The sequence below is a fragment of the Engystomops pustulosus genome, chromosome 7, assembly GCF_040894005.1.
Source record: "Engystomops pustulosus chromosome 7, aEngPut4.maternal, whole genome shotgun sequence".
NCBI classification, from domain to species: Eukaryota; Metazoa; Chordata; class Amphibia; order Anura; family Leptodactylidae; genus Engystomops; species Engystomops pustulosus.
The window spans coordinates 169,462,255-169,487,342 of NC_092417.1; the positions used below are offsets into that span (position 1 = coordinate 169,462,255).

The 25,088-nt window shown below is 51.3% G+C and overlaps 1 protein-coding gene across 12 annotated transcripts in view; it reads left to right on the plus strand.

Moving 5' to 3' along the window:
* Positions 1 to 25,088, plus strand: part of NAV2 (neuron navigator 2) — a 318,312-nt gene that overhangs the window by 200,178 nt on the left and 93,046 nt on the right. For 7 of the 12 annotated variants that reach the window (XM_072118921.1, XM_072118922.1, XM_072118915.1 and 4 more), the window contains 4 exons: positions 9,790 to 9,842; positions 13,277 to 13,349; positions 20,401 to 20,677; positions 24,516 to 24,584. In XM_072118921.1, coding sequence (XP_071975022.1) covers positions 9,790 to 9,842; positions 13,277 to 13,349; positions 20,401 to 20,677; positions 24,516 to 24,584 — 472 coding nt within the window. Of the gene's footprint in view, positions 1 to 41; positions 61 to 9,789; positions 9,843 to 13,276; positions 13,350 to 20,400; positions 20,678 to 24,515; positions 24,585 to 25,088 lie in introns of those variants that run through there. The other 5 variants (XM_072118923.1, XM_072118927.1, XM_072118917.1 and 2 more) reach the window with 2 other exon arrangements.

Consider the following 25,088-nt stretch of genomic DNA (forward strand, 5'->3'; position numbering starts at 1 on the left):
CAGGTGGGGGCGCTGTTGCTGAAAGAAATTTTCCATGGCTTTCTCTGTGCTGGGTGTGAGGTGGGATGACACTGGGCCGGGGTCTCGGTGCTGGGTGTGAGGTTGGATGACACTAGGCCGGGGTCTCGGTGCTGGGTGTGAGGTGGGATGACACTGGGCCGGGGTCTCGGTGCTGGGTGTGAGGTGGGGTGACACTGGGCCGGGGTCTCGGTGCTGGGTGTGAGGTGGGATGACACTAGGCCGGGGTCTCTGTGCTGGGTGTGAGGTGAGATGACACTGGGCCGGGGTCTCTGTGCTGGGTGTGAGGTGGGATGACACTAGGCCGGGGTCTCGGTGCTGGGTGTGAGGTGGGATGACACTCGGCCGGGGTCTCTGTGCTGGGTGTGAGGTGGGATGACACTAGGCCGGGGTCTCGGTGCTGGGTGTGAGGTGGGATGACACTAGGCCGGGGTCTCTGTGCTGGGTGTGAGGTGAGATGACACTGGGCCGGGGTCTCTGTGCTCGGTGTGAGGTGGGATGACACTAGGCCGGGGTCTCTGTGCTCGGTGTGAGGTGGGATGACACTAGGCCGGGGTCTCGGTGCTGGGTGTGAGGTTGGATGACACTAGGCCGGGGTCTCTGTGCTGGGTGTGAGGTGGGATGACACTGGGCCGGGGTCTCTGTGCTGGGTGTGAGGTGGGATGACACTCGGCCGGGGTCTCTGTGCTGGGTGTGAGGTGGGATGACACTAGGCCGGGGTCTCTGTGCTCGGTGTGAGGTGGGATGACACTAGGCCGGGGTCTCTGTGCTGGGTGTGAGGTGGGATGACACTAGGCCGGGGTCTCTGTGCTGGGTGTGAGGTGGGATGACACTAGGCCGGGGTCTCGGTGCTGGGTGTGAGGTGGGATGACACTAGGCCGGGGTCTCGGTGCTGGGTATGAGGTGGGATGACACTCGGCCGGGGTCTCGGTGCTGGGTGTGAGGTGGGATGACACTCGGCCGGGGTCTCTGTGCTGGGTGTGAGGTGGGATGACACTCGGCCGGGGTCTCTGTGCTGGGTGTGAGGTGGGATGACACTAGGCCGGGGTCTCGGTGCTGGGTGTGAGGTGGGATGACACTAGGCCGGGGTCTCTGTGCTGGGTGTGAGGTGGGATGACACTAGGCCGGGGTCTCTGTGCTGGGTGTGAGGTGGGATGACACTAGGCCGGGGTCTCGGTGCTGGGTGTGAGGTGAGATGACACTAGGCCGGGGTCTCTGTGCTCGGTGTGAGGTGGGATGACACTAGGCCGGGGTCTCTGTGCTGGGTGTGAGGTGGGATGACACTAGGCCGGGGTCTCTGTGCTGGGTGTGAGGTGGGATGACACTAGGCCGGGGTCTCGGTGCTGGGTGTGAGGTGGGATGACACTAGGCCGGGGTCTCGGTGCTGGATGTGAGGTGGGATGACACTAGGCCGGGGTCTCGGTGCTGGGTGTGAGGTGGGATGACACTAGGCCGGGGTCTCTGTGCTGGGTGTGAGGTGAGATGACACTAGGCCGGGGTCTCGGTGCTGGGTGTGAGGTGGGATGACACTGGGCCGGGGTCTCTGTGCTGGGTGTGAGGTGGGATGACACTAGGCCGGGGTCTCGGTGCTGGGTGTGAGGTGGGATGACACTAGGCCGGGGTCTCGGTGCTGGGTGTGAGGTGGGATGACACTAGGCTGGGGTCTCTGTTCTGGGTGTGAGGTGGGATGACACTAGGCCGGGGTCTCTGTGCTGGGTGTGAGGTGGGATGACACTAGGCTGGGGTCTCTGTGCTGGGTGTGAGGTGGGATGACACTAGGCCGGGGTCTCTGTGCTGGGTGTGAGGTGGGATGACACTAGGCTTGGGTCTCGGTGCTGGGTGTGAGGTGGGATGACACTAGGCCGGGGTCTCTGTGCTGGGTGTGAGGTGGGATGACACTAGGCCGGGGTCTCGGTGCTGGGTGTGAGGTGGGATGACACTAGGCCGGGGTCTCTGTGCTGGGTGTGAGGTGAGATGACACTGGGCCGGGGTCTCTGTGCTGGGTGTGAGGTGGGATGACACTAGGCCGGGGTCTCGGTGCTGGGTGTGAGGTGGGATGACACTAGGCCGGGGTCTAGGTGCTGGGTGTGAGGTGGGATGACACTAGGCTGGGGTCTCGGTGCTGGGTGTGAGGTGGGATGACACTAGGCCGGGGTCTCTGTGCTGGGTGTGAGGTGGGATGACACTAGGCCGGGGTCTCGGTGCTGGGTGTGAGGTGGGATGACACTAGGCCGGGGTCTCGGTGCTGGGTGTGAGGTGGGATGACACTAGGCCGGGGTCTCTGTGCTGGGTGTGAGGTGGGATGACACTAGGCCGGGGTCTCTGTGCTGGGTGTGAGGTGGGATGACACTAGGCCGGGGTCTCGGTGCTGGGTGTGAGGTGGGATGACACTAGGCCGGGGTCTCGGTGCTGGGTGTGAGGTGGGATGACACTAGGCTGGGGTCTCTGTGCTGGGTGTGAGGTGGGATGACACTAGGCCGGGGTCTCTGTGCTGGGTGTGAGGTGGGATGACACTAGGCTGGGGTCTCTGTGCTGGGTGTGAGGTGGGATGACACTAGGCCGGGGTCTCTGTGCTGGGTGTGAGGTGGGATGACACTAGGCTGGGGTCTCTGTGCTGGGTGTGAGGTGGGATGACACTAGGCCGGGGTCTCTGTGCTGGGTGTGAGGTGGGATGACACTAGGCCGGGGTCTCGGTGCTGGGTGTGAGGTGGGATGACACTAGGCCGGGGTCTCGGTGCTGGGTGTGAGGTGGGATGACACTAGGCCGGGGTCTCTGTGCTGGGTGTGAGGTGGGATGACACTAGGCCGGGGTCTCTGTGCTGGGTGTGAGGTGGGATGACACTAGGCCGAGGTCTCTGTGCTGGGTGGGAGGTGGGATGACACTAGGCCGGGGTCTCGGTGTTGGGTGTGAGGTGGGATGACACTAGGCCGGGGTCTCGGTGCTGGGTGTAAGGTGGGATGACACTAGGCCGGGGTCTCGGTGCTGGGTGTGAGGTGAGATGACACTAGGCCGGGGTCTCTGTGCTGGGTGTGAGGTGGGATGACACTAGGCTGGGGTCTCGGTGCTGAGTGTGAGGTGGGATGACACTAGGCCGGGGTCTCGGTGCTGGGTGTGAGGTGAGATGACACTGGGCCGGGGTCTCGGTGTTGGGTGTGAGGTGGGATGACACTAGGCCGGGGTCTCGGTGCTGGGTGTAAGGTGGGATGACACTAGGCCGGGGTCTCGGTGCTGGGTGTGAGGTGAGATGACACTAGGCCGGGGTCTCTGTGCTGGGTGTGAGGTGGGATGACACTAGGCCGGGGTCTCGGTGCTGGGTGTGAGGTGGGATGACACTAGGCCGGGGTCTCTGTGCTGGGTGTGAGGTGGGATGACACTAGGCCGGGGTCTCTGTGCTGGGTGTGAGGTGGGATGACACTAGGCCAGGGTCTCGGTGCTGGGTGTGAGGTGGGATGACACTAGGCCGGGGTCTCGGTGCTGGGTGTGAGGTGGGATGACACTAGGCCGGGGTCTCGGTGCTGGGTGTGAGGTGGGATGACACTAGGCCGGGGTCTCTGTGCTGGGTGTGAGGTGAGATGACACTAGGCCGGGGTCTCGGTGCTGGGTGTGAGGTGGGATGACACTGGGCCGGGGTCTCGGTGCTGGGTGTGAGGTGGGATGACACTAGGCCGGGGTCTCGGTGCTGGGTGTGAGGTGGGATGACACTAGGCCGGGGTCTCTGTGCTGGGTGTGAGGTGGGATGACACTAGGCCGGGGTCTCTGTGCTGGGTGTGAGGTGGGATGACACTAGGCTGGGGTCTCGGTGCTGGGTGTGAGGTGGGATGACACTAGGCCGGGGTCTCGGTGCTGGGTGTGAGGTGGGATGACACTAGGCTGGGGGTCTCGGTGCTGGGTGTGAGGTGGGATGACACTAGGCCGGGGTCTCTGTGCTGGGTGTGAGGTGAGATGACACTAGGCCGGGGTCTCGGTGCTGGGTGTGAGGTGGGATGACACTAGGCCGGGGTCTCTGTGCTGGGTGTGAGGTGAGATGACACTGGGCCGGGGTCTCGGTGCTGGGTGTGAGGTGGGATGACACTGGGCCGGGGTCTCTGTGCTGGGTGTGAGGTGGGATGACACTAGGCCGGGGTCTCGGTGCTGGGTGTGAGGTGGGATGACACTAGGCCGGGGTCTCTGTGCTGGGTGTGAGGTGGGATGACACTGGGCCGGGGTCTCTGTGCTGGGTGTGAGGTGGGATGACACTAGGCCGGGGTCTCGGTGCTGGGTGTGAGGTGGGATGACACTGGGCCGGGGTCTCTGTGCTGGGTGTGAGGTGGGATGACACTAGGCTGGGGTCTCTGTGCTGGGTGTGAGGTGGGATGACACTAGGCCGGGGTCTCGGTGCTGGGTGTGAGGTGGGATGACACTGGGCCGGGGTCTCTGTGCTGGGTGTGAGGTGGGATGACACTGGGCCGGGTTCTCGGTGCTGGGTGTGAGGTGGGATGACACTGGGCCGGGGTCTCTGTGCTGGGTGTGAGGTGGGATGACACTAGGCCGGGGTCTCTGTGCTGGGTGTGAGATGGGATGACACTAGGCTGGGGTCTCTGTGCTGGGTGTGAGGTGGGATGACACTGGGCCGGGGTCTCTGTGCTGGGTGTGAGGTGGGATGACACTAGGCCGGGGTCTCGGTGCTGGGTGTGAGGTGGGATGACACTCGGCCGGGGTCTCGGTGCTGGGTGTGAGGTGGGATGACACTAGGCCGGGGTCTCTGTGCTGGGTGTGAGGTGGGATGACACTAGGCCGGGGTCTCTGTGCTGGGTGTGAGGTGGGATGACACTAGGCCGGGGTCTCTGTGCTGGGTGTGAGGTGGGATGACACTAGGCCGGGGTCTCTGTGCTCGGTGTGAGGTGGGATGACACTAGGCCGGGGTCTCTGTGCTGGGTGTGAGGTGGGATGACACTCGGCCGGGGTCTCTGTGCTGGGTGTGAGGTGGGATGACACTAGGCCGGGGTCTCTGTGCTGGGTGTGAGGTGGGATGACACTAGGCCGGGGTCTCTGTGCTGGGTGTGAGGTGGGATGACACTGGGCCGGGGTCTCTGTGCTGGGTGTGAGGTGGGATGACACTAGGCCGGGGTATTGGTGCTGGGTGTGAGGTGAGATGACACTGGGCCGAGGTCTCTGTGCTGGGTGTGAGGTGGGATGACACTAGGCCGAGGTCTCTGTGCTGGGTGTGAGGTGGGATGACACTAGGCTGGGGTCTCGGTGCTGGGTGTGAGGTGGGATGACACTAGGCTGGGGTCTCTGTGCTGGGTGTGAGGTGGGATGACACTAGGCCGGGGTCTCGGTGCTGGGTGTGAGGTGGGATGACACTAGGCCGGGGTCTCTGTGCTGGGTGTGAGGTGGGATGACACTAGGCCGGGGTCTCTGTGCTGGGTGTGAGGTGAGATGACACTGGGCCGGGGTCTCTGTGCTGGGTGTGAGGTGGGATGACACTAGGCCGGGGTCTCGGTGCTGGGTGTGAGGTGGGATGACACTAGGCCGGGGTCTAGGTGCTGGGTGTGAGGTGGGATGACACTAGGCTGGGGTCTCTGTGCTGGGTGTGAGGTGGGATGACACTAGGCCGGGGTCTCTGTGCTGGGTGTGAGGTGGGATGACACTAGGCCGGGGTCTCTGTGCTGGGTGTGAGGTGGGATGACACTGGGCCGGGGTCTCTGTGCTGGGTGTGAGGTGGGATGACACTAGGCCGGGGTCTCTGTGCTGGGTGTGAGGTGGGATGACACTAGGCCGGGGTCTCTGTGCTGGGTGTGAGGTGGGATGACACTAGGCTGGGGTCTCGGTGCTGGGTGTGAGGTGGGATGACACTAGGCCGGGGTCTCTGTGCTGGGTGTGAGGTGGGATGACACTGGGCCGGGGTCTCTGTGCTGGGTGTGAGGTGGGATGACACTAGGCCGAGGTCTCTGTGCTGGGTGTGAGGTGGGATGACACTGGGCCGGGGTCTCTGTGCTGGGTGTGAGGTGGGATGACACTGGGCCGGGGTCTCTGTGCTGGGTGTGAGGTGGGATGACACTGGGCCGGGGTCTCTGTGCTGGGTGTGAGGTGGGATGACACTAGGCTGGGGTCTCGGTGCTGGGTGTGAGGTGGGATGACACTAGGCCGGGGTCTCTGTGCTGGGTGTGAGGTGGGATGACACTGGGCCGGGGTCTCTGTGCTGGGTGTGAGGTGGGATGACACTAGGCCGGGGTCTCTGTGCTGGGTGTGAGGTGGGATGACACTAGGCCGGGGTCTGTGTGCTGGGTGTGAGGTGGGATGACACTGGGCCGGGGTCTCTGTGCTGGGTGTGAGGTGGGATGACACTAGGCCGGGGTCTCGGTGCTGGGTGTGAGGTGGGATGACACTAGGCCGAGGTCTCTGTGCTGGGTGTGAGGTGGGATGACACTAGGCCGGGGTCTCTGTGCTGGGTGTGAGGTGGGATGACACTAGGCCGGGGTCTCTGTGCTGGGTGTGAGGTGGGATGACACTAGGCCGGGGTCTCTGTGCTGGGTGTGAGGTGAGGTGACACTAGGCCGGGGTCTCGGTGCTGGGTGTGAGGTGAGATGACACTGGGCCGGGGTCTCGGTGCTGGGTGTGAGGTGGGATGACACTAGGCCGAGGTCTCTGTGCTGGGTGTGAGGTGAGGTGACACTAGGCCGGGGTCTCTGTGCTGGGTGTGAGGTGGGATGACACTAGGCCGGGGTCTCTGTGCTGGGTGTGAGGTGAGATGACACTAGGCTGGGGTCTCGGTGCTGGGTGTGAGGTGGGATGACACTAGGCCGGGGTCTCTGTGCTGGGTGTGAGGTGGGATGACACTAGGCCGGGGTCTCGGTGCTGGGTGTGAGGTGGGATGACACTGGGCCGGGGTCTCTGTGCTGGGTGTGAGGTGGGATGACACTGGGCCGGGGTCTCTGTGCTGGGTGTGAGGTGAGATGACACTAGGCCGGGGTCTCTGTGCTGGGTGTGAGGTGAGATGACACTAGGCCGGGGTCTCGGTGCTGGGTGTGAGGTGAGATGACACTAGGCCGGGGTCTCGGTGCTGGGTGTGAGGTGGGATGACACTAGGCCGGGGTCTCGGTGCTGGGTGTGAGGTGGGATGACACTGGGCCGGGGTCTCTGTGCTGGGTGTGAGGTGGGATGACACTGGGCCGGGGTCTCTGTGCTGGGTGTGAGGTGGGATGACATTAGGCCGGGGTCTCTGTGCTGGGTGTGAGGTGGGATGACATTAGGCCGGGGTCTCTGTGCTGGGTGTGAGGTGGGATGACACTAGGCCGGGGTCTCTGTGCTGGGTGTGAGGTGGGATGACACTAGGCCGGGGTCTCTGTGCTGGGTGTGAGGTGGGATGACACTAGGCCGGGGTCTCGGTGCTGGGTGTAAGGTGGGATGACACTAGGCCGGGGTCTCTGTGCTGGGTGTAAGGTGGGATGACACTGGGCCGGGGTCTCTGTGCTGGGTGTGAGGTGGGATGACACTGGGCCGGGGTCTCTGTGCTGGGTGTGAGGTGGGATGACACTAGGCCGGGGTCTCGGTGCTGGGTGTGAGGTGGGATGACACTAGGCCGGGGTCTCGGTGCTGGGTGTGAGGTGGGATGACACTGGGCCGGGGTCTCTGTGCTGGGTGTGAGGTGGGATGACACTAGGCCGGGGTCTCTGTGCTGGGTGTGAGGTGAGATGACACTGGGCCGGGGTCTCGGTGCTGGGTGTGAGGTGGGATGACACTGGGCCGGGGTCTCTGTGCTGGGTGTGAGGTGGGATGACACTGGGCCGGGGTCTCGGTGCTGGGTGTGAGGTGGGATGACACTGGGCCGGGGTCTCGGTGCTGGGTGTGAGGTGGGATGACACTGGGCCGGGGTCTCGGTGCTGGGTGTGAGGTGGGATGACACTGGGCCGGGGTCTCTGTGCTGGGTGTGAGGTGGGATGACACTGGGCCGGGGTCTCGGTGCTGGGTGTGAGGTGAGATGACACTAGGCCGGGGTCTCTGTGCTCGGTGTGAGGTGGGATGACACTAGGCCGGGGTCTCGGTGCTGGGTGTGAGGTGGGATGACACTAGGCCGGGGTCACTGTGCTGGGTGTGAGGTGGGATGACACTGGGCCGGGGTCTCTGTGCTGGGTGTGAGGTGGGATGACACTGGGCCGGGGTCTCGGTGCTGGGTGTGAGGTGAGATGACACTAGGCCGGGGTCTCTGTGCTCGGTGTGAGGTGGGATGACACTAGGCCGGGGTCTCGGTGCTGGGTGTGAGGTGGGATGACACTAGGCCGGGGTCACTGTGCTGGGTGTGAGGTGGGATGACACTAGGCCGGGGTCTCTGTGCTGGGTGTGAGGTGAGATGACACTGGGCCGAGGTCTCTGTGCTGGGTATGAGGTGGGATGACACTAGGCCGGGGTCTCTGTGCTGGGTGTGAGGTGGGATGACACTAGGCCGGGGTCTCGGTGCTGGGGTGAGGTGGGATGTCACTGGGCTGTGAAGTGTGCGGGGACAGTTTCATCCAATGTGTCATCTCACTTTACTTGGGAGATTGTTAGAGGGACGACACTGATAAACATCCGGCTGCAAGCGACAGGGTGAGATGAGCTGCAGCCCATTATCAGCGCAACGAGGTGCGGGACCCTCCCCATCTATAGGGAAACCTCAGCTACAGCTACAGAAATATATGACATATCCTTACTTTTCTCTATGACTGACATTAATGTGTGGGGCACTAGAAGTCTCAGCATGCCCTCCATTTAATGTGTGGGGTACTAGAAGTCTCAGCATGCCCTCCCTGTATTGTGTGGGTACTAGAAGTCTCAGCATGCCCTCTCTGTATTGTGTGGGGTACTAGAAGTCTCAGCATGCCCTCTCTGTATTGTGTGGGGTACTAGAAGTCTCAGCATGCCCTCCCTGTATTGTGTGGGGTACTAGAAGTCTCAGCATGCCCTCCCTGTATTGTGTGAGGTTTCTGTTGCCTCTCATCCCTGCATTTCGGAATTATTGTATAGTGGGAATCCTTCCAATCCCTAAATTTTAATACTAAGAGCAACGCAATATATGTGACATTTTGGGAATTTGGAAAGCGCAGAAGTAGTGTCTTTAGTGTCTCCTATATATCTACTTTTTGAGACACCTCTAATTTTGACTTCAGAAACTGGAGTAAAATCTGAACATGTGAATATATCCAAAAAGGGGCACAGCCACCTGTCAGTCACCGAAATGGAGACCAGCCTTGTGGTCATAGAACTGCCCGCAGGGTGCCCAGTGCCCCCCCCCCCCTAACATTAGTTATACCTGATTCTCGCCTGTTATATGGAGCAGCCCCCGGGCACCTTGGTTGGGCAGAGTTGTAGGACCTGGTCTTTCGGCTGTATTCACACTACATCACACAATCCCACCACTGCAGGTCACAGAGCTTCACCCACATGTAGGCACCTGCCCATGTACAGATTTACATGTTATAACACTGAATTATGTTTGTCCTCCCCTATAACAAGGTCCTGTGATTAGATTGCAAGCTCCCGGGTCCAGGGACTTGTATGTTTTTCTCATGTCACTTGCTGGGAGCAGTGACAGCTCTGATAGATCACCAGCTGATTGTAGAGGCCTTGTACACAGTTGTCTCCCTTCCCTAGATGACCTTTCCTCAGCTGTCTGGGGTGGGCCCGGCTCTAGTGAAACCCCCCACCTCTCTGGACGGCTCGGTGTGATTCACACGTTAGCTTGTGCTGAGGTTCTGTACCTCGCCGGACCCTTCTCCACTGATACAATCTCTTTGGTTTTGTTCTTTCTTCAGCAAATGAGAAGATAGAGGACATCAATGGCTGCCCCAAGAGCAGGTCCCAAATGGTGAGTGCTCAAATTTTCCTCATATTTATGATGATTGATGGCGATCACAGCTCCTCACATATTACGGACAGTATTGGGTTCAATCAGATCACTTAAAAGTTAAGTTATTTCTGCATTGCTGTGCGTCACCATGGGAACAGACAACAAACAAGCCAGGTGTAGTCTGATCCTGCAGCTGCGCTTCCTTACAGTTTTATAGTAAAACTAATTCATACATTAACTATAACGCTGTATACAATGTATTTTACACCACATTTTTGGCACAATTTTGATAAAACTGCAGCCCTTGTGAATGCTTATCCTTGTCCAGTGAGGGGCTTAGTTATTTGTCCCCTTTGGTTGTATGTTTTAGGATGATATCACCCAAACAAGTGCAGTTGGACATGAGAGGATTGCTTTCTGCATTATAATATGTAATCTGTAGGTGCTATATAAATAAAGAATTCTATAGGAAAGGATTCTTTACAGTAAGAGCAGTGACTATGGAATATTCATGGAATCCACACATCCAAATTGACTTTCCAGGCGGATGATGGGTTTATTGTCATCACCTCCCAAATCTCAAAGGACTTGTTTCATGTTATGGTCTCCTACTGCACTTGGAGGTTAATAGGCATCTGTCACCAAGATATAGGATCTCAAGAAGGTACCTGAAGACCCCCCTGCCAGTGACATGGGACATCAGAGTCCTCTCTGGAGCGCTGGGACTGCTCCTCCTCGGGCTGTGTACCTACTAATGCCTAAAGGAAATCTATCACCAAACTCAAGCATGATAAACCAGGGGCACTTACTCATAGATAGAGAAGAACAGACCCGACATTTGCCACAATTTGTCCGGGTCGCCCAGCTGAACCCCGAACACGTGACTGTGGTAATCTTCTTATATTTGTTATCCATAGCATGCTTCATTCTAAAATCAACTTGTAAAATTATGCTAATGAGCCTTAAACGCTCTGGGGTTGTTATCAGAGTCGCTCTGTGCTGTAGCTTCACAGGCTGTTACAATGCCTCACCCTCCCCACTTTCTTTTAACATTGTGTGCTTCTGCCCTTAGAATACAGCAGGGAGAGGGAGGGGGAAGTACTGAGAAAGCAGAGGGAGTGGTAGACAGTGTAACAGCCTGTGAAGTTACAGCACAAAAGGGGCTCTGTAAAACCCCTGAAATCCCTATTGGCTCATAAGCATGTTTATAAAAGTTGATTTTAGAAGGAAGGAGGCCATGAATGACAAATATAAGAAGATACCACAGTCCCGGTGCCTGGATCTATGAGTAATGTCCCTGATGATGGATTTTATGATTGATTTCCTTTCAGTTAGTGGTTGTGCCATCATAGGGACTTATCCCCAGGGGCACCCAATGATCCGGAGACCCTGAAGTGTCTAGTGACGGGGAGAGAGGTGTTAAATTCCCAATCCCCGGGGGGTTTCCAGTGGTCAGACCCTGAGTGATCAGACAGTTATCCCATATCTTGTGGATACATTTATTACTTGAATTATGATACAAATGTTATGATACATTTTGATCAAATTGTAATTCAAATGTTTGTGAAATTTAGTTTCAACAGTTCCCTCTGCATATCTATGCATCTCCGTGGTAACAGACAACAAACAAGCAGCGTGTAGTCAGATGCTTCCTCCCAGGGTTATGCAGACATTACACGGAGAGGTGCCTGCAGAATCAGGCTTAGCTGCATCATCTGTTACTTTTGAGCAGCTTCTCCCATTTTTCTCCAGGACACTTGTCTTTCAGGCCGCTCATTGGTGACAGTTGTGGGAGATCTATTTTTGGGAGGAGCCCCCTGTGATAACACAATGTGTGGCATGCCACGAATCCCTGAGATGCCCGCGCTATGCCACAACATACTCATCTCATCTTACAATCCTCACATGTCTGGAATAACTTACCCCCAGACCCCGGATCCACAGGATCCACTCCACACTGTACTGTGCAGTGTCCATATATACAGTATTAGAGGAGTAGTACTGTGCGCTGTCCATATATACAGGATTAGAGGAGTAGTACTGTGCACTTCCCTTATATACAGTATTAGAGGAGTAGTACTGTGCACTTCCCTTATATACAATATTAGAGGAGTAGTACTGTGCACTTCCCTTATATACAGTATTAGAGGAATAGTACTGTGCGCTGTCCATATATACAGGATTAGAGGAGTAGTATTGTGCACTGCCCTTATATACAGTATTAGAGGAGTAGTACTGTGCGCTGTCCATATATACAGGATTAGAGGAGTAGTATTGTGCAGTGTCCATATATACAGTATTAGAGTAGTATTGTGCAGTGTCCATATATACAGTATTAGAGGAGTAGTACTGTGCACTTCCCTTATATACAGTATTAGAGGAGTAGTACTGTGCACTGCCCTTATATACAGTATTAGAGGAGTAGCACTGTGCACTGTATATATACAGTATTAGAGGAGTAGTACTGTGCACTGCCCTTATATACAGTATTAGAGGAGTAGCACTGTGCACTGTATATATACAGTATTAGAGGAGTAGTACTGTGCACTGCCCTTATATACAGTATTAGAGGAGTAGTACTGTGCACTTCCCTTATATACAATATTAGAGGAGTAGTAATGTGCACTTCCCTTATATACAGTATTAGAGGAATAGTACTGTGCGCTGTCCATATATACAGGATTAGAGGAGTAGTATTGTGCAGTGTCCATATATACAGTATTAGAGGAGTAGTACTGTGCACTTCCCTTATATACAGTATTAGAGGAGTAGTATTGTGCAGTGTCCATATATACAGTATTAGAGGAGTAGTACTGTGCACTGCCCTTATATACAGTATTAGAGGAGTAGTACTGTGCACTGCCCTTATATACAGTATTAGAGGAGTAGTACTGTACACTGTATATATACAGTATTAGAGGAGTAGTATTGTGCAGTGTCCATATATACAGTATTAGAGGAGTAGTACTGTGCACTTCCCTTATATACAGTATTAGAGGAGTAGTACTGTGCACTGCCCTTATATACAGTATTAGAGGAGTAGTACTGTACACTGTATATATACAGTATTAGAGGAGTAGTACTGTGCACTGCCCTTATATACAGTATTAGAGGAGTAGTACTGTGCACTTCCCTTATATACACTATTAGAGGAGTAGTACTGTGCACTGCCCTTATATACAGTATTAGAAAAGTAGTACTGTGCACTGTATATATACAGTATTAGAGGAGTAGTACTGTGCACTGCCCTTATATACAGTATTAGAGGAGTAGTACTGTGCACTGCCCTTATATACCGTATTAGAGGAGTAGTACTGTGCGCTGTCCTTGCTAGCAGAATAGTGATGAACACTGAGCCCCTGTATACACCTCTTACACAACACCTTCCTGTACCTGTCAGGATGCGGCTGTCACTTTTCTGTGTCTAATCCGTGCGCTTGTGTTTTCTTTAGATTGAGAACATCGATGCCTGCCTGAGCTTCCTGGCAGCTAAAGGAATTAACATACAAGGCCTGTCAGCCGAGGGTGAGTCCGCCGATGCCTCAATGTCACATTGTCTGTGTAACAATGCCACCTCTCATGGGACGCGTCCTCTATGGTGATGCTCAGAAGCATGCTGGGGGTTGTAGTTCACCTAAATGCCAGTGTGTATAGTGCAGCCTGTAATCACTTCCGCTGTAAGGACTTGGTTATACGGGTTACACTATATGGAGTGTAGGATAAAACCCCAGGTGTGATGAACCTACTCTGCACCTAGTGGTGATACAGGAAATTGCACAATACAGTTCCACCACCCCAGGGGTATTAAACACACAAAAAGGTCATTTCAGTGCATCTGATTGGCCAAGAAAGCTTGTAGTTGTCTATGGGCATATTGTCATATCTATCAGACCCACCCCCTTAGCACTTGCAGACTCATTTGCATATCCAGAAGAAGATGCATTGATTCATTAGTTTCTGCTCCCTTTGATAGCCCCTCCATATAATTTATACTGGTTTGGGGGGTATCTAAGACTCCCTTTAAGTAGCCTTAAATTATACAAATTTAGGGGCAACAAATTATCAAAATGTGGTCCTCTTTATGCAGATTTATTGCACCCCTTCTCCTTTGCCAGGACAGGGGGACCTGGGTTTTGTATGCCAACCCCTCCATGGGAAAGCACAATGAGACCCCATCTCCAGCACGAGTCTGTAGCACCCATGGAAAGTCCGGATGTTCTGTCGCTATGACATCATCAGTCGCAAATCTTCCAATGTTCCAAAGTGTTCCAGCGATTTGATTTGTCAAGTCGAGGCGCGTCATGTGACCCATCTGACCCCCATATCCCCCCCAAGAAGGAGAGGCCTTCCATTCATTACAAGCATCTCCCCACGCGAGTGAACTGCAGGATTAGAGCTGTCATAATGTGGATTGACAAAGCAAATAAATCAGCCGAGCCATCATTGTCCTTCCCCGAACTCTTAATTGTCGGATTTAAGCTTGAAAAGAGAGATGTCAGGTTATTTCTCCTCCGAGAAGAATGTTCCCTTTGTCTCCGCGCCTCTCGGACTCCCCGCTCCACAAATAGGTGCTGGATCTGATGTCACACTATTTCTGTGACACAAGTGCGAGGCTGGAAATACAGCGAGAAGTTGTCGTACCAGTTGTAGGCACCGGATAGCTGCGACCGGGCCCCGGATCGGGTGACGCCGGCCCTGAACTTGTGAAACGCGATCAGTGATTGTGGGGGTGACGGCCGGCAGCCGGAGGTAGAGCCTCGTACAGCTGTGAGGGTAGGATTATCCACGGATTTTTATAGTTGTAGTTGTTAGGTTTTGGGACATGGGTTTTCCCAAGATGATGAAATTGATGACCTTTATTAATGGGGTATCAGTGGCAGAGGCTGAGCTGCAGTTCTCAGTGCTGACCACTACATGACGGCTGGGCCCTTCACCAATCTGATATAGGAAAACCCCTTTAAAACTTACAGATATGTACCTGTTATCCCCTAAACTTTTACCTCTTTTTCATCAGGTTACGTGCCCCTTTATGACCCATGTATTAGATATGACTAGGATATGGATATGAAATATGACAGCATTTTCCAAAAACAGCGCCCCCCGGTGTCCATAGTCTTTGTGTGCTATTGCAGCCTATATCCATTGATGTGAATAGGGACCTGTGGACAGTCTCTTTATGGAGCAAAAACATATTTTTCTAATTAGGAGGGAAATGCTTTAGCTCTTCACCACTTTTAAGAACTCTGCTTTCTTTCCTGAACGGAAATCTACCATCAAAATCCATCCTGATAAACCAGGGACAGTACTCATAGATCCAGGCACCGGGACTGTAGTAATCTTCTTATATTTGTTTTCCATGACCTCCTTTCGTCTAAAATCAACTTTTGAAATTATGCTAATGAACCAGAAGGGCTCTATCACAGCCCCTCCATGCTGCTGCTTTACAAGCTGTTACAAGGTCCCACCTTCCCCTGCTCCCTCAACCTCAGTGCAGCTGAAGAAGTTTTAGCACATAGTGAGAGGGGGGAATGTTCCACCTTGCACAGTGCAATAACTTGTTAATCTGCACCAGAGAGGGGCTTTGGTACCATCTGTAGGAGCCCTTTGGACTCATTAGCATAATTTTACAAACTGTTAGAAGGAAGGAGGCCATGGATAACAAATATAAGAAGGTTATTATAGTCACAATGCCTGGATCTATGAGTAATGTCCCTGGTTTATCAGGATGGATTTTGACATATTATTGTCATGCAGTGGCTTAAAATCGTTGAAGATTTCCAGAGTTTATGGTTTGTTACAGTTGTATCGTGTCAACGCAAACCTCTTGACTCCTTGTCCCATTCTCTTCCATCTTTGTTACAATGTATCAGTTTGGATTCTGTACGGAATTCTCTAGATTAGATCAAGTTGTAGCGAATCCCCTGCTGTGAGGTCAGCCAGGTATTCAGCCTTTGGATGTAAAGAATAATGCCCACGTTCACTGACAGGTAGCAGAGGGGGCGCAGTGCTCCCCCACAACCCATAATGTCTCATGTTTCTTTCAAGACTGTGTAACATAAGGAGTTACTTGCCTATAAAGCTGGCACTAGGTTTACCAGGTGGTGCCACATGCTGAGATACATAGAGGTAGGGGGTCATTTGAGGTCTATGGCATGCTGGGAATTGTAGTTTCACAACAGCGGGAGGGTCACAGGTAACACTGCAGCCTGGGGGTCAGCGATCTGCAAATCTCCAGCTAATGTGAAACTACAACTCCTATCATGTTCCTATCATACATCTGTAAAAGGCATGATGGGAATCGTAGTTTCACAACAGCTGGAGGGCCACGGGTAGCACTGGAGCTTGGGGGTCATTGATCTGCGAATCTCAAGGTGACGTGAAACTACAACTCCCATCATACATCTGTAGAATTTGGCCTCCCTCTACATGGACTGTGCGGTACTTTCCTGGGTATTATCAGCTGAATCCTCCGCTCTATTCACCTGACATGAAGTCGTCTCCAATGCCTCATGCGAGAGGTTAAAATTTAACCCCTGAATTCCCCTCATATGTATTTTTACATACACCTAAAAGATATTGGATTTTCACGCGGCAAATCTGTATATAATGTGTACAATATGCAGCCATGGGATAGGATGGGGGAGGGGAGGCGGGTTCACGTTTATTCGTTTTCTCACACCTGTTAATAAATGATTGTTTGCGGGCGTCTCGCCCTGAGCCCCGGGTGTCGCCTCTCAGGCTGCAGCTCCTCTTTTAACACTTGTAATGTATACACTTGTAGTGAGAGTCCGCACCTGTTCCCGGACCCTCGTGTAATGACTGCTGTAAGTAAGGTCTATGGCGCGGAGACCCCTCCACTTGTGTCATATTGTACAGAGGAGGCCACAGGCTGCTTACTTACACAATGTGTCCAGCAGCACAGAGGATTTCAGGAGAGGTGTGTGCGGGGCTTGTGTCAGTCTCTAGAGCAGGAATGATGTAGTGTGATATATCATCCATTGTCAGGAACATGTGTGTTTCCAATTATCAGAGCCCATCCTGGAGAGCAGCATCTCCCCCCTACCTACATCAGTGCTGCACAGGATGACCCCCACCCACCCTCATAGCTGCACCCAGATACAACTCAGGACTGCACACCACCCATGTAACTATAGCAACTAGGATACAGGAGAAGTGGTACTGTGCACTGTCCATATATATACAGGAGAAGTGGTACTGTGCACTGCCCATATATATACAGGAGAAGTGGTACTGTGCACTGTCCATATATATACAGGAGAAGTGGTACTGTGCACTGTCCATATATATATACAGGAGAAGTGGTACTGTGCACTGTCCATATATATATATATACAGGAGAAGTGGTACTGTGCACTGCCCATATATATACAGGAGAAGTGGTACTGTGCACTGCCCATATATATACAGGAGAAGTGGTACTGTGCACTGTCCATATATATACAGGAGAAGTGGTACTGTGCCCTGTCCATATATATACAGGAGAAGTGGTACTGTGCACTGTCCATATATATACAGGAGAAGTGGTACTGTGCACTGTCCATATATATACAGGAGAAGTGGTACTGTGCACTGTCCATATATATACAGGAGAAGTGGTACTGTGCCCTGTCCATATATATACAGGAGAAGTGGTACTGTGCACTGTCCATATATATACAGGAGAAGTGGTACTGTGCCCTGTCCATATATATACAGGAGAAGTGGTACTGTGCACTGTCCATATATATACAGGAGAAGTGGTACTGTGCACTGTCCATATATATATACAGGAGAAGTGGTACTGTGCACTGTCCATATATATATACAGGAGAAGTGCTACTGTGCACTGTCCTTATATATACACAGGAGAAGTGATACTGTGCACTGCCCATATATATACAGGAGAAGTGGTACTGTGCACTGTCCATATATATACAGGAGAAGTGGTACTGTGCACTGTCCATATATATACAGGAGAAGTGGTACTGTGCACTGTCCATATATACAGAACAGGAGAAGTGGTACTGTGCACTGTCCATATATATACAGGAGAAGTGGTACTGTGCACTGTCCATATATATACAGGAGAAGTGGTACTGTGCACTGTCCATATATATATACAGGAGAAGTGGTACTGTGCACTGTCCATATATATACAGGAGAAGTGGTACTGTGCACTGCCCATATATATACAGGAGAAGTGGTACTGTGCACTGTCCATATATATACTGGAGAAGTGGTACTGTGCACTGTCCATATATATACAGGAGAAGTGGTACTGTGCACTGTCCATATATATACAGGAGAAGTGGTACTGTGCACTGTCCATATATATACAGGAGAAGTGGTACTGTGCACTGTCCATATATATATATATATATACAGGAGAAGTGGTACTGTGCACTGTCCATATATATACAGGAGAAGTGGTACTGTGGACTGCCCATATATATACAGGAGAAGTGGTACTGTGCCCTGTCCATATATATACAGGAGAAGTGGTACTGTGCACTGTCCATATATATACAGGAGAAGTGGTACTGTGCACTGTCCATATATATACAGGAGAAGTGGTACTGTGCACTGTCCATATATATACAGGAGAAGTGGTACTGTGCACTGTCCATATATATACAGGAGAAGTGGTACTGTGCACTGTCCATATATATACAGGAGAAGTGGTACTGTGCACTGTCCATATATATACAGGAGAAGTGGTACTGTGCACCGTCCATATATATACAGGAGAAGTGGTACTGTGCACTGTCCATATATATACAGGAGAAGTGGTACTGTGCACTGTCCATATATATACAGGAGAAGTGGTACTGTGCACTGTCCATATATATATACAGGAGAAGTGGTACTGTGCACTGTCCATATATATACAGGAGAAGTGGTACTGTGCACTGCCCATATATATACAGGAGAAGTGGTACTGTGCACTGTCCATATATATATATACAGGAGAAGTGGTACTGTGCACTGTCCATATATATACAGGAGAAGTGGTACTGTGGACTGCCCATATATATACAGGAAAAGTGGTACTGTGCCCTGTCCATATATATACAGGAGAAGTGGTACTGTGCACTGTCCATATATATACAGGAGAAGTGGTACTGTGCACTGTCCATATATATACAGGAGAAGTGGTACTGTGCACTGTCCATATATATACAGGAGAAGTGGTACTGTGCACTGTCCATATATATACAGGAGAAGTGGTACTGTGCACTGTCCATATATATACAGGAGAAGTGGTACTGTGCACTGTCCATATATATACAGGAGAAGTGGTACTGTGCACTGTCCATATATATACAGGAGAAGTGGTACTGTGCACTGTCCATATATATACAGGAGAAGTGGTACTGTGCACCGTCCATATATATACAGGAGAAGTGGTACTGTGCACTGTCCATATATATACAGGAGAAGTGGTACTGTGCACTGTCCATATATATACAGGAGAAGTGGTACTGTGCACTGTCCATATATATACAGGAGAAGTAGTACTGTGCACTGTCCATATATACAGGAGAAGTGGTACTGTGCACTGTCCATATATATACAGGAGAAGTGGTACTGTGCACTGTCCATATATATACAGGAGAAGTAGTACTGTGCACTGTCCATATATACAGGAGAAGTAGTACTGTGCACTGTCCATATATATACAGGAGAAGTGGTACTGTGCACCGTCCATATATATACAGGAGAAGTGGTACTGTGCACTGTCCATATATATACAGGAGAAGTGGTACTGTGCACTGTCCATATATATACAGGAGAAGTGGTACTGTGCACTGTCCATATATATACAGGAGAAGTAGTACTGTGCACTGTCCATATATACAGGAGAAGTGGTACTGTGCACCGTCCATATATATACAGGAGAAGTGGTACTGTGCACTGTCCATATATATACAGGAGAAGTGGTACTGTGCACTGTCCATATATATACAGGAGAAGTGGTACTGTGCACTGTCCATATATATACAGGAGAAGTAGTACTGTGCACTGTCCATATATACAGGAGAAGTGGTACTGTGCACTGTCCATATATATACAGGAGAAGTGGTACTGTGCACCGTCCATATATATACAGGAGAAGTGGTACTGTACACTGTCCATATATATACAGGAGAAGTGGTACTGTGCACTGCCCATATATATACAGGAGAAGTGGTACTGTGCACTGCCCATATATATACAGGAGAAGTGGTACTGTGCACTGTCCATATATACACAGGAGAAGTGGTACTGTGCACTGTCCATATATATACAGGAGAAGTGATACTGTGCACTGTCCATATATATACAGGAGAAGTGGTACTGTGCACTGTCCATATATATACAGGAGAAGTGGTACTGTACACTGTCCATATATATATAGGAGAAGTGGTACTGTGCACTGTCCATATATATACAGGAGAAGTTGTACTGTGCACTGTCTATATATATACAGGAGAAGTTGTACTGTGTAGTACAGACCTTTGTAATTACCCGCTACATAGCACCCCCTGCTGTCTCTTCTGTATATTACGGTGTCCTCTTTGCTCTTGTGTTGCAGAGATCAGGAATGGGAATCTGAAGGCGATCCTCGGCCTCTTCTTCAGTCTGTCGCGTTTCAAGCAGCAACAACAACAGCAGCAGCAAACACAGAAACAGAACTATCACCAGCCGGCTCCAGCGCCCCAACATTCAGGAACGCCAAACCAGTGCCAGCAGCCATACCACCCCTCCAGCACCCCCCATGCCCAGCACTACTCACCCGCTCCAGCCCAGTGCCAACAACCGCAGCAACCTCCCCAGCCACAGAGCAAAGCACAAGGAGAGATGCACTCCAGGTACCAGAGCCCCCTCCTCAGGTGTATTATACAATGTGATCAGACAGAGACCCCCTCCTCAGGTGTATTATACCATGTGACCACACAGAGACCCCTCCTCAGGTGTATTATACCATGTGACCACACAGAGACCCCTCCTCAGGTGTATTATACCATGTGACCACACAGAGACCCCTCCTCAGGTGTATTATACCATGTGACCACACAGAGACCCCTCCTCAGGTGTATTATACCATGTGACCACACAGAGACCCCTCCTCAGGTGTATTATACCATGTGACCACACAGAGACCCTCCTCAGGTGTATTATACCATGTGACCACACAGAGACCCCTCCTCAGGTGTATGATACCATGTGACCACACAGAGACCCCTCCCCAGGTGTATTATACCATGTGACCACACAGAGACCCCTCCTCAGGTGTATTATACATGTGACCACACAGAGACCCCTCCTCAGGTGTATTATACATGTGATCAGATAGAGCCCCTTCCTCAGGTCTATTATACCATATGATCAGACAGAGACCCCTCCTCAGGTGTATTATATCATGTGACCACACAGAGACCCCTCCTCAGGTGTATGATACCATGTGACCGGATAGAGACCCCTCCTCAGGTGTATTATACCACGTGATCAGATAGAGACCCCTCCTCAGGTGTATTATACCTTGTGACCACACAGAGACCCCTCCTCTGGTGTATTATACCATGTGACCACACAGAGACCCCCTCCTCAGGGGTATTATACCATGTGACCACATAGAGACCCCTCCTCAGGTGTATGATACCATGTGATCACATAGAGACCCCTCCCCAGGTGTATTATACCATGTGACCACACAGAGACCCCTCCCCAGGTGTATTATACCATGTGACCACGCAGAGACCCCTCCTCAGGGGTATTATACCATGTGACCACACAGAGACCCCTCCTCAGGTGTATGATACCATGTGATCACATAGAGACCCCTCCCCAGGTGTATTATACATGTGATCAGATAGAGCCCCCTCCTCAGGTGTATTATACATGTGATCACATAGAGCCCCCTCCTCAGGTGTATTATACATGTGATCACATAGAGACCCCTCCTCAGGTGTATTATACCATGTGACCGGATAGAGACCCCTCCCCAGGTGTATGATACCATGTGACCACACAGAGACCCCTTCTCAGGTGTATTATACATGTGACCACACAGAGACCCCTCCTCAGGTGTATTATACATGTGATCAGATAGAGACCCCTCCTCAGGTGTATTATACCATGTGATCAGATAGAGCCCCCTCCTCAGGTGTATTATACATGTGATCACATAGAGCCCCCTCCTCAGGTGTATTATACATGTGATCACATAGAGACCCCTCCTCAGGTGTATTATACCATGTGACCGGATAGAGACCCCTCCCCAGGTGTATGATACCATGTGACCACACAGAGACCCCTTCTCAGGTGTATTATACATGTGACCACACAGAGACCCCTCCTCAGGTGTATTATACATGTGATCAGATAGAGACCCCTCCTCAGGTGTATTATACCATGTGATCAGATAGAGACCCCTCCTCAGGTGTATTATACCATGTGACCACACAGAGACCCCTCCTCAGGTGTATTATACATGTGATCACATAGAGCCCCCTCCTCAGGTGTATTATACATGTGACCACACAGAGACCCCTCCTCAGGTGTATTATACATGTGATCAGATAGAGCCCCCTCCTCAGGTGTATTATACATGTGATCAGATAGAGACCCCTCCTCAGGTGTATTATACATGTGACCACACAGAGATCCCTCCTCAGGTGTATTGTACATGTGATCACATAGAGCCCCCTCCTCAGGTGTATTATACATGTGATCAGATAGAGCCCCCTCCTCAGGTGTATTATACATGTGATCACATAGAGACCCCTCCTCAGGTGTATTATACATGTGATCAGATAGAGCCCCCTCCTCAGGTGTATTATACATGTGATCACATAGAGCCCCCTCCTCAGGTGTATTATACATGTGACCACACAGAGACCCCTCCTCAGGTGTATTATACATGTGACCACACAGAGACCCCTCCTCAGGTGTATTATACATGTGATCACATAGAGCCCCCTCCTCAGGTGTATTATACATGTGATCAGATAGAGACCCCTCCTCAGGTGTATTATACCACGTGATCAGATAGAGACCCCTCCTCAGGTGTATTATACATGTGATCACATAGAGCCCCCTCCTCAGGTGTATTATACATGTGATCAGATAGAGCCCCCTCCTCAGGTGTATTATACATGTGACCACACAGAGACCCCTCCTCAGGTGTATTATACATGTGATCAGATAGAGCCCCCTCCTCAGGTGTATTATACATGTGATCAGATAGAGACCCCTCCTCAGGTGTATTATACATGTGATCAGATAGAGACCCCTCCTCAGGTGTATTATACATAATCCCACATAATGGTGTAGGATCCTTACACATGACATCTTCCTTAAGGCCAATAACCCAGTATCTGTTCTATCATTTCTATCATTTCTCAGATTCTCATAGGACGGCGACTCTATAATAAAGCACCTCTTGGTATAATAGGATCACAAACCTTACATTACCCCTACATTAAAGCTGACCCCGCTGGCTGGCCACACCGGCAGGTTCTCATGACATCATAGAGAATACGGCCCTTTGTAGCAATGAAAAATGGTGCAATTAGCTGATTACCCCCAGGAAAATTGTCCGTGTAACACAAAACCCTCTTCTTTTTAAGTCTTTTCAAGGGAAAATCTCAAACATTTACTTGCGGCGGAGGAGACAAATACGACCTTATCTGCTTTCAGGGGAGGAAAGTCTTATGTTCAGGGGAGCGGCTGTATCCCAGACTCCCATGATGGGTGGAGGGAGCCTTTAAGAGGCCACCGCACTTCACTAAGTTGCCCATTGCTTGATTTTAAAGGGGTTGTACCAATTTGTCATGTTACCCTCTATCCACAATATAAGTTTTGACATGCTCATCAATGCACAAGGTCTCCTTCCTTCTAAAAAACAACTTTTATAATTATGCTAATGCACCTGAAGGGCTCCTGGGGGTCTTACCAGAGCCCCTCCTTGCTTTAGTCTTACAGGCTGTTACACTGTGCAGCAGAACTACTGTCTCATTTGCATAAGTTGATGTTAGAAGGAAGGAGGCCATAGATCACACATATAATACGATTCCCTCAGTCACAGTTCCTGGATCTATGAGTAAATAAAATCTTCCATAAAAATCCATCATGATAAACCAGGGACACTTAAAGTCTAAACATTAAATAGATATACAAATAGAGGTAGCAGCACCCCTCGGTTTCCATTTCTTTGGCTCTCTGTTTGGATTGAGTCCCCCCAGAATTAAGTCTGCAGTAATAGAATTAATAGATAAGGGAGAGGAGGGAGATGCAGCTTATTGCTGGGATTTCCTGTGAATGCTGTGAGAGGGGAGAGGGAGCTGGAGGTAAAAAAAATTCTATATGGCCCAATGCAGTGGGAATTAAGAGACTGCACTAAAGTAAGAGTAGATATCATGTAAGGAAGAGCCTGACCAATCACAAAGCATCCAAATAAAAATAATATATTTATAGAAACCTTGCAAATGGAAGGGAAAATCAGCTTAAATGTGCTCCAAATGCGTCTCAGTATGTGATCTCAGTCTCAGTATCTAATTATAATGGATTACAGGTTTGGCTATAAGAGATGCACTTTAATCATTACTTCAGTAATAATTTCCCAGAATCCTCCATGTCCTGTGTCCTTGGTTCTGTGATACCAGGTGAGGTTACACCCCTGCTGTCTCTCTTTATCCCATCACGCAGCTCATCGTCCAGAGACCCGGGTGAGGTCCGCTTTCTGCGCTTCTCCATTGGTCAGAGGAAATGCTCGCGGTCAGTGAGGCCCCCTGGCTGTGTGCAGAGTGTACTGCAGCCCTCTTACCACACTAATGATACACACTAACCGCTTGGCTGTGTGGCCCGGTAACCCTGCTGTGCGGCCCGGTAACCCTGCTGTGCTCTGATCTCACTGTTATTGGATAATTTTTTGCATTGTTTAACCTGTAGTAAATTATATCTAATAATCCCTGTGCAGGGGGTGATATGGGGGTCCTGTGCTTAACAGAATTTTGGTTTTTACTGTATCTGAACTCTCCCTAAAACTACATCCATGCAGGGAATGTACAATCGCTATACCCAGTGTGAGAGGTATAGGGGTGCTGCACCCCAATCTACCCATCCCCCATACATAGCAGGGAGGTAGAACAAAACCATAGACCCCCCGTTATAAACCTAAATGGACCATTTATTAATTGGAAGTGTATGTGTGTACAGGACTGCAGAGCATTATAGGCCTGGACGCCTCAAGTGTCCTCACACTGCTGTGCTCCTAGCACT